General features: G+C 45.4%; 1 protein-coding gene across 1 annotated transcript; it reads left to right on the forward strand.

Moving 5' to 3' along the window:
* The first annotated feature begins 3,548 nt into the window (after positions 1-3,548).
* LOC101662790 (dynein light chain 1, cytoplasmic-like) lies at positions 3,549-3,818 on the forward strand. The gene has a single exon (XM_013006505.1). It carries the CDS (start codon positions 3,549-3,551, stop codon positions 3,816-3,818), a length of 270 nt encoding a protein of 89 aa, XP_012861959.1.
* The last annotated feature ends 4,862 nt before the right edge of the window (positions 3,819-8,680 follow it).

Genomic DNA, 8,680 nt, shown 5'->3' on the forward strand with positions numbered 1-8,680 from the left:
AGAGAGAGAGAGAGAGAACAAGGGGAAAAAGCACTTTCAGGTTCTGGGTATGCACAAAGACCATTAAAGATATCCAAGTGCATGAATGGATTTTAGTGGTTTCATTCACTTTCTGTTCTCAAGCGCTGTATGAAATGGGCTTTCTGAAGTTTGAGAAGGCTGACTTCGTCAATGGCATCCCGCACCTGCAATGCACGTGTCACTGCCCTTCCGTGTCCCCCACCACTTTTTCCCTCAGCGATCCGTTTTTGCCCTTTCAACACAGTGTGAAGTGTCTAGGCCTTGTCTATGAATTCCAACTGGCCTTACATTGTTTGAGGCCGATTTAATTCTGGTGCTCAGAGTTTCCAGCTTCTATACAGTGACTAGGTCGCTTCTCCTTTCTCTGTGACCAGACAAGCAAGCCTATTCCATCTTATAAAGCAGGGAAGGGCTTTTTAACAGGTAGTCAATGGAAGTGGTTGAAATTCTGGCTTTTTAAAACATAGAGGAGGTGGTCTTCATGATTTTTCACAAAATCAAATGCAAGAAGGGTAAGACGCTTTCTGTGCAACACAATTTCTGAGTTGGGAAACTTTTAATAGAGTAGATTGGTTGGAAGGCCTGACTTGGATAATTTCACTGTTGTAGGATATCTGCTGTATAATATGATGTAAAATCTCTTTTGCCTTTTTCAATAAAAACAAAACAAGACACACACACACACCTGCTTAACTCGATTGTCTAGATTTAGCATAGGTACCCTTGAGGCTTGAAGTAGGGCCAGAGGTTGGGGCTAGAGCAGTCACCAAATGCATTGTCCTTCCTTTATACTAAAGACTGTTTTAGAATAATACCTGAGCTCTAGCAAATGGAGAACATGTTATTGAAAGCAAATGGCAAAAGTTAAAAGTAAGGCTTTACCTTCAAACATTAGCTGAAATGTGAATAAAAGCAAAATGATGATTGGCTACTAGTGCTCCCGCTTCTTTTGAGTTATTTTTTAGTGCTTCAATCGAATGCTTGCAGTTGAATATAGATGTCAGTGACATTTTGTCCGTTCAAAAGTCCGGGCTGCTTTGAGAAGTGGATGTAGATTTCTGGTGTCAATTCCATAGTCATAAAAGAAATGTGTTTTGTGTTTGTTTCCTTTTTCAGAGTGGCTCTATCCTCTTTAGAACATTACTGCTTTGTGGAAGCTCAGAGTGAACACAGCACCGGACTTGGGTCGCTCACTACTCAATTATTTTTACATGTTACATTGGAAATTTGATCACTCGGACAAAAAGGAGGGCCAATCTACTGCTAGAAATGTGGGCACGAAGTGCCATACTTATCTGGGTAACATGTGGGAACCATAACCCCTGTACATCTAAAGGAAAAACCAGTTAAGCATCACATAGTAGAAGAGCCACTAAATTATTTAACATTAATTTATGAAGAAAGACCTTGTATACAGATGGAAAAAAGAAGATTTTCATATGATCAAAAGAGTTAGTTGTTTGTTTTACTAGTACCACAAGCCTGCCAGCCAGGGGAGATTTATATTTCCTGTTGAAGCTAGCTCTATAGTTTTGTTTCCTCTGACTTTGTTGTTACATGCCAAAAGACATTTTTTGAACTGGGCATTGGATCAGATTGTGAGCTTTCTCGGTTTTATTTCTCGTGAGAACCTTTGAATAACAATAATAAAAAACATCTGAAATGTAATAATAATAAAAAATTAAAAGGCAGTATGTTACATGGCAGAAGGTACGGGGCGGGGGGGCGTGAAGAAAACTGGCAAGGGAGATAGGAATGGATTTGTCTGCTGATTTTCTTATGATTAGACTGGAGCAGTGGGTTTTTGTGGTGAGGATCAGAGAGGTTTTCTCATCTTATCATATGAGGGCACATGACACCAATGAGTTAAGCTATCGATGTGGACCCTGATCACCTGGCTGAGGTAGTGTTTGTCTTATGACCGTTTTTTAGCAATAAATGGATACAATTTAAATTCTTCAAAGGCCCATGGGGAACAGATGAGGCTGAATTTCAGCCTCTTTCCTTTGTGTGGTTAGGGAAGGCATCTTTGGGAGGTAAGTTTGGCTAGTCCAGAGGGTTAGGGTCGGTCTTCTTGGGCAGCTTCACTAGCCTCAATGAAAGCCTTCAACATCTCCTTTCAACATCGCATACAAAATCTCTTACAAAACAGAATGAATGAGGAGGAAAGCCTGGAGGAGCCATTAGCGATGAGAAGAGCCCTCTCACCCCCCCTTTGTGTCTTCAGGGCTAAAATGGTTAGAAGACCGTGGAGAAGCTTTCTGTCTTCCTTTTTTAAAAGTAAAAGATCATTTTGTTGGGGATTCTTACAACTCTTGTTACAAGCCATGCATTGTTTGCATCAGGTGAATTTGTACATATGTTGCCTTCATTCTTTTCTAGACACTTACTTTCTATTGAGCCCTTGGGATCAGCTCCTCTTTTTTTCCCTCCCTGCACCCCCCATACCCCCTTGATAGATTATAAATTATTATTGTGTTCATATCTTACCACGGCCGCTGTCTCCCTCCCCCGTGTTTTCTGTTGTTCTTCCCCCTGGAAAAGGGTATATATGTGTCGATCATTGCGATCGGTTCCCCATTTTGGAGGAGATTTCTGAGTGAAGAGCTTGCGGTCTCTAGCTCCATGAGGTGTAACAACACGGGTTGCAAAGTTCCAAAGGACAGGGACAGAAAGAGTGGGAGGGGATAAGTGGCCACTAATGAAAAGAAAAGAAAAAAAAATCCAAACACTGCTATCAAGGCCATTTTAACTCATAATGACCCCATAGGGCAGGGTAGAACCACTCCTGTGGCTTTCTGAGACAGTAAATCCTTACGGGAGCAGAAAGTCTCATTTTTCTCCTGCCAAGCGGCTAGTGATTTGGAACTGCCAACATTGTTGTTAGCAGCCTAACGCGCAACCCATGACACCAGGAGAAAACCCTGAATTTTTAGGCTTTCACAAAGGCTGACAGATTGAATTGCTAAGGCCCTGGTGGTGTAGTGGTTACACGTTGAGTTGCTAACTGCAAGGTCAGCTGTTCAAAACCACTGGCCGCTCTATACAAAAAAGCCTGGGGTTCCTATTCCCATAGAGAGTTACATATTTGGAAACGGTTTTATTTTTCTGTCCGTTGTCCAGGACAATTGGGTGAAATCTACACGTCTGGGTAGGGTGAGCTAGGTCTTGGTCCCTGAAACAGATCTCTGGACATAGGGCAGAAGAGCCCAAAGTCCCGGCAAGAAAGGCAGGCCCTCAGCCAAGCTCTTGCGCTTGGCCACGCCCATACTCAGGGTGATGTCAAGAGGACGTCAGATGGCCTGACTCCACGCACAGCAAGAGGTAACCAATGAGCGTGCACCCTCGTTGTGACGTCACAATGAACAGCCACACCCAGCCTGGTTACTACCTAGTTGACAGTGCTGAGGGAGTCAGAAGAGCCCTTGCCATCTGCAACTGAACAGCTCCCGGCAGCTCCCGGCCAGCCCGCCCACCTACTTGACACCAGGAGCCCAGCGCCAATGCTTCCAGTGCTCCGGGCAACTATGGCTTCTAACGCAGTCTCGATGAGGCATGTAGACATGTCAGAGGAAATGAAGCAATACGCCGTGGACGTCACTTCTCGGGCACTGGATGAGTTCGTCTCGGAGAAAGACATCGCTATGTACATCAAGAGGGAGTTTGACAACAGGTACGGCCCTGCCTGGCATTGCATAGTTGGGAGAAACTTTGGCAGTTTTGTTACTCATGAACCTGAACATTTCATATACTTTTATCTGGGTTATATGGCCATTCTCCTGTTCAAATCTGGATAGATAATAACAATCCATCTGAGAATGGCAATTGCCCGGTGATCCATCTGAGAATGGCAACTGCCCAGTGATCCATCTGAGAATGGCAATTGGCCGATGATCCATCTGAAAGTGACAACTGGCCAACAATCCACCTGAAAGTGACAACTGTGGGACTGTACTTATTAACTGGAGAAACAACCATCTTTCACCTGTATGGAGGGCCATAGAAATCTGAAAGCCTAGATTTTGTGTCGCCTGGGAGCATTCTCGGTATGCACTCTTTTATTGTAATAAACACAAAGAGCAGCATAGCTTTTATGGTGTTTATTTTCTAGTCTATAGTGTCCCGCTGCCTCGTGTTCTTAAAAGAAAAAAAAGTAATCTTTTGGAGATGTCTGTGTTAAAGATGAGGGAGTTTTTTTGAGGGGGGGGCATTGAGAGAGGGGGAAAGAAGAAGGGAGGTAGGAAGGGAAGGAGAAAGGGGAAGGGGCAAAGGGAAGGGAGAGAGAAGGAGCGAAGGAGGGAGGGGAGTTGTTGCTGTTCCGTATTATGTGTCATTGAGTGGATTCTGAGGTATTGAGAACTCACACACAGGAGAAGGAAACACTGGGAAGGAGAGAAGGGGGTCAGGCAAGAAGGGAGGAAGGGTGAGAGGATGAAAGGAAGGGAGGGAGGAGGGAGTAAGAGGGAAAGAAATGGCAATACTGCAAATAAAGAATTCATGTCACAGGGGAAGCTCTTCCGTTGATCAAACTAAACTATTCTGGAGGCTCATAAAGGCTCAGGCAAGGATCGTCAACGTATTTTGAGAGGAGGGCAAGCAGATGGTGAGCAGTAGGTGGCAGAGCAAAGCAGAGAAGGCCGAACCCAAGGTCCAGCAAGCAGAAAACAAGTTTACATCAAAGAACCCTGGCAAGCAAGATTCAGGAGCTGAGACATCAGACCCTTAGAAGGTGGCAAACCAGGTAGAGCTAGACAGGAGAGGGTTGGTTGAGGGTCCACAGGAGAATGTAGGCCCATCTCCTATGTCCTGTCTGAGACTTACCCTCTTCAAAGGTTGTATCCAAGAGTGTGATAGGTAGGTTTATTTTGCCAACATGGCCAATGAACACACGTGGGATTAATTGAAGGGCAGAGAGATAAATGGCTCTATGAGCCTCGTCTCTCTCGTCTCTTGTTCTTGGATTACCGGCCCAGGGTGAAGCTGCCTTGCTTGTTCTGCGCCTCCATTTGCAAGCTACACTTCCTGTGGGACACCTAACCCATGGACTGTGTCGCTGTAGTTTGAAGTTCCTTCAAGACCTGCTTCACCACACTACTGGAATATACATCCCGAGCTGGGATCTGTCAGACCCTGTCATCTGGCTGACTGTTGAACTGCCCTTCTGTTTGCTGCCTGTGGCCGGATAGCCTGAATTGCTCTACAGAGGACTCTGTGGCGGCCCTCAAGACTTGAAGGACTGCCAGTGTGTTAGCTGTCTCAAGGAAGTGAGTTGCACTGAGCCATTTGTACTGCTTTATAGATTAATTAACTGTTTGTTTCTTATGTTACCTATCTATCTATATAATTATTAGTGTCTTGGATTTGTTTCTCTAGAGAACCCTGTCTAACACATTGGTACAAGGAGTGCTTCTAGAGAAATAAAAGCATAAATATGGGCTTCTTAAATTGGCTCTCCAGCCTGATTAAATAGCACTGATAATGCTATTTCTACACCTAAAGGCATGGATAAGTCTGCCACTCTTACTAATCCATGGTGTGAAATAGAAAATGTAATACCTACAGTAGCACCACCGATAGATGAGGTGCTGGTTAAAGGGAGAGGCTTTGGGTGATCGTATGTTTGATATTTTCTAGCAGTTTTGTCATGATGGCAAGTATAAGGAAGCTGTTTGGCTGGTCCTTCTTACAACTGAAAGTGTGATTAAGGAGAGGGATGGTCTCAGGGTCTCAGAAGCATGCCTCAGGTGCTGACTTAGAGGCTTAAAAGCTTCCACCTGTGCTACAAAGGAGAGCCTTCTCTCATAATAGCTAACATTGCTGAGAACTAGATCTAGAGTCTCACTATGCGAGTGGCTGAATTACAACATCAACTGAATTGCAGATCTAGAGCAGTGTCTGATACCAAAGTGAGGGCATTGATAGGAAGAAGTTGGGCCCCTGAAACATGGGATGGGAACATATGGGCTGATGATCCAGAAGAGGAGGATATTGAGCGCCTAGAAACAACTAACCCACCCCAGTCAATAGATCCACCCCTCCAAGCTGAAGGCATTAATCCACTATCAATAAAACAACCCACACCTGAGCAGATTAGCCAAACTGTTCAAGCTGAAATGCCAGGTGGGGCTGCATCTCTAGTATTGCCTGAGGGAGATGCCTTATAAGATATTGCTGAGAGCACCCGGGAAACACCCTCACCACCCATTATTTCCTTTAAACCTATAACTAAAATTAAAGCTCAGAAAGCTCCTAAAGGTGAGGTTAAGATGATTACACAAGAAGAAGTGCGCTATACTCACAAAGATCTGCTCGAGCTTTCAAATACGTACAAGCAGAAGCCTCGGGAATATCCCTGGGAATGGTTACTAAGGGTGTGGGATACTGGTGCACGAAATGTAATATTAGACCAGTCTGAGTTTCTGGATATTGGACCCCAAAGCACAGATTCTTCTTTCAGTGTCTCAATGAGAGAGGCTAAGAGAGGATCTAATTCCTTATTTGGTTGGTTCACTAAAGCATGGTCTGCCAGATGGCCTAAATTAGACCAACTTGAGGTGCATGACCGACCTTGGTATACCATAGAGGAAAGCATCCAAAAGCTTAGGGAACCTGGTATGTTGGAATGGATCTATCAGGATATTCCCATAAACCCCAGAAGAGGGTGTCCTGAGGACATACCCTTCACCACAACCATGAAGTGGGCCCAGCATCTCTTAAGACTCCTGTAATTGCTATTTTATGTGCACCAGGATTAACAGTGGGAACTGCCCTAAGCGAACTCCAACATTTGCCCACAATGGAGCTGATTGGGCTCCGTGGTGGTAGAGGGCAGGTGTCAGCACTGCATCAGCAGAGACAGGGTGGGCGTGGTTATAATAGACAGCAAGGTTTCCATAGTAATCAAAGCAACCTGTCTCGTGTGGACTTATGGCAATGGCTACTTAGCCACGGTGTCCCTAGGAGTGAAATACATGGGAAGCCTACTAAATATTTATGAGATCTATACAGGCAGAAGAATGCTAGATCAGATGAACAGCAGAATAGACAGTCATGATCACTCAATTCCCAGACCTGAGCCAGTTTACAGACCCACCCTTGAATGAGGGGGAGGCCGGGTCCCTTTGAAGGAGGACCCAGCTACATCACCGAAGGTCTATACTGTTAGTCTTTCTTCTAGTCTTCCCCAAAGGAACCTGCAGCCTTTCACAAGAGTGACTGCTCATTGGGGGAAAGGAAATAATCAAACTTTTTAGGGATTACTGGACACTGGCTCTCATTCCAGGAGACCCAAAGTGTTTCAAAGGCCCACCAGTCAGAGAGGGGGCTTATGGAGGTCAAGTTATCAATGGGGTTTTAGCTCAGGTATGCCTCACTGGGTTCAGTGGGCCCCCGGACCCATCCTGTGGTTATTTCCCCAGTTCCAGAATGCATCATTGGAATAAACATAATTAGTAACTGGCAGAACCCCCATATTGGATCCCTGGAATGTGGAATAAGGGCTATCATGGTAGGAATGGCCAATTGGACACCATTAGAACTGCTACTGCCTAGGAAAATAGTAAACCAAAAGCAGTACCGCGTTCCTGGAGGGATTGCAGAGATCAGTGCCACCATCAAAGACTTGAAAGATGCAGGGGTGGTGATTCCTACCACATTCCAGTTTAACTCACCTATTTGGCCCGTAAAGAAGACAGATGGATCCCGGAGAATGACAGTGGATTATCATAAACTTAACCAGGTGGTGACTCCAATTGCAGCTGCCGTTCCAGATGTGATTTCATTGCTTGAGCAAATTAATACTTCTCCTGGTACTTGGTATGCAGCTATTGTTCTGGCCAATGCGAATGGGCCTTTTCCCCCATTAAAAAAGATGAAAAGATGACTTTTATGACTACAAGTGTATGGAGACGATTACAATCCAAGCTGGATTTTATTCCCCCTTCCCATGTCCCCCAACTTTTCAAAGGAATTAAAACCATTTCTTAGGTATTGTAGCCCTGGGCTCTCTGTCTGCTATGGCTAGGGAGAGAGGCCCTGGTTACCTATCAGGGATACAAGAATGAGGCTCAGATCAAGGCCCTAGAGGACAGTGGGGTTGAGACCCAGGAAGGCCTGCTCTCCCAACTATGATTATGGTGAGGGCTGATGACCCTGATTGAGTGCAAGTGGCAGAACCGAGTAAGAGCTGAGAGAAAACCAAAAAGCGAACCCACATTCTGAGTCGACCCCGGCTCATAATGACCCCATGGCTATCAGGGTAGAACTGAGTTTTCACGATTTGATCACCCAGCCTCTTTTTTGAAGAGTCTTTGGATGGATTCCAAAACCTGAACCCTTTGCTTAAAGGATGACACGGCCCTGGGGCTCTTGAAGAGATGAGGGCAGCTTAGTCCAGGTGCCCACTGGCACCTCTGCAGGGACAAGTGAGAACTGCATGGCTTGAGGAGGGTAAGGAATAGCGCTGTCTTCCTTGGGTGGCTTTTAGGTTTTTCTTCTCCCGGAAATGAGATCCTCACCATAAAAGGTCTGACCCCACCTGCAAAGGCCTTCTGGCACGTGCTCACCAGCAGCGTCACTGTGCCTTGTCCTGCTGGAACAGGTCGTCCACCCAACCCTTGCCTCCTCGTTTCCACCTCCAAAAGTCTCCAGGCTTCAGTGG

Source organism: Echinops telfairi, unplaced genomic scaffold, assembly GCF_000313985.2.
Source record: "Echinops telfairi isolate 266 unplaced genomic scaffold, ASM31398v2 ScPeMD7_53;HRSCAF=182, whole genome shotgun sequence".
Lineage (NCBI taxonomy): Eukaryota > Metazoa > Chordata > Mammalia > Afrosoricida > Tenrecidae > Echinops > Echinops telfairi.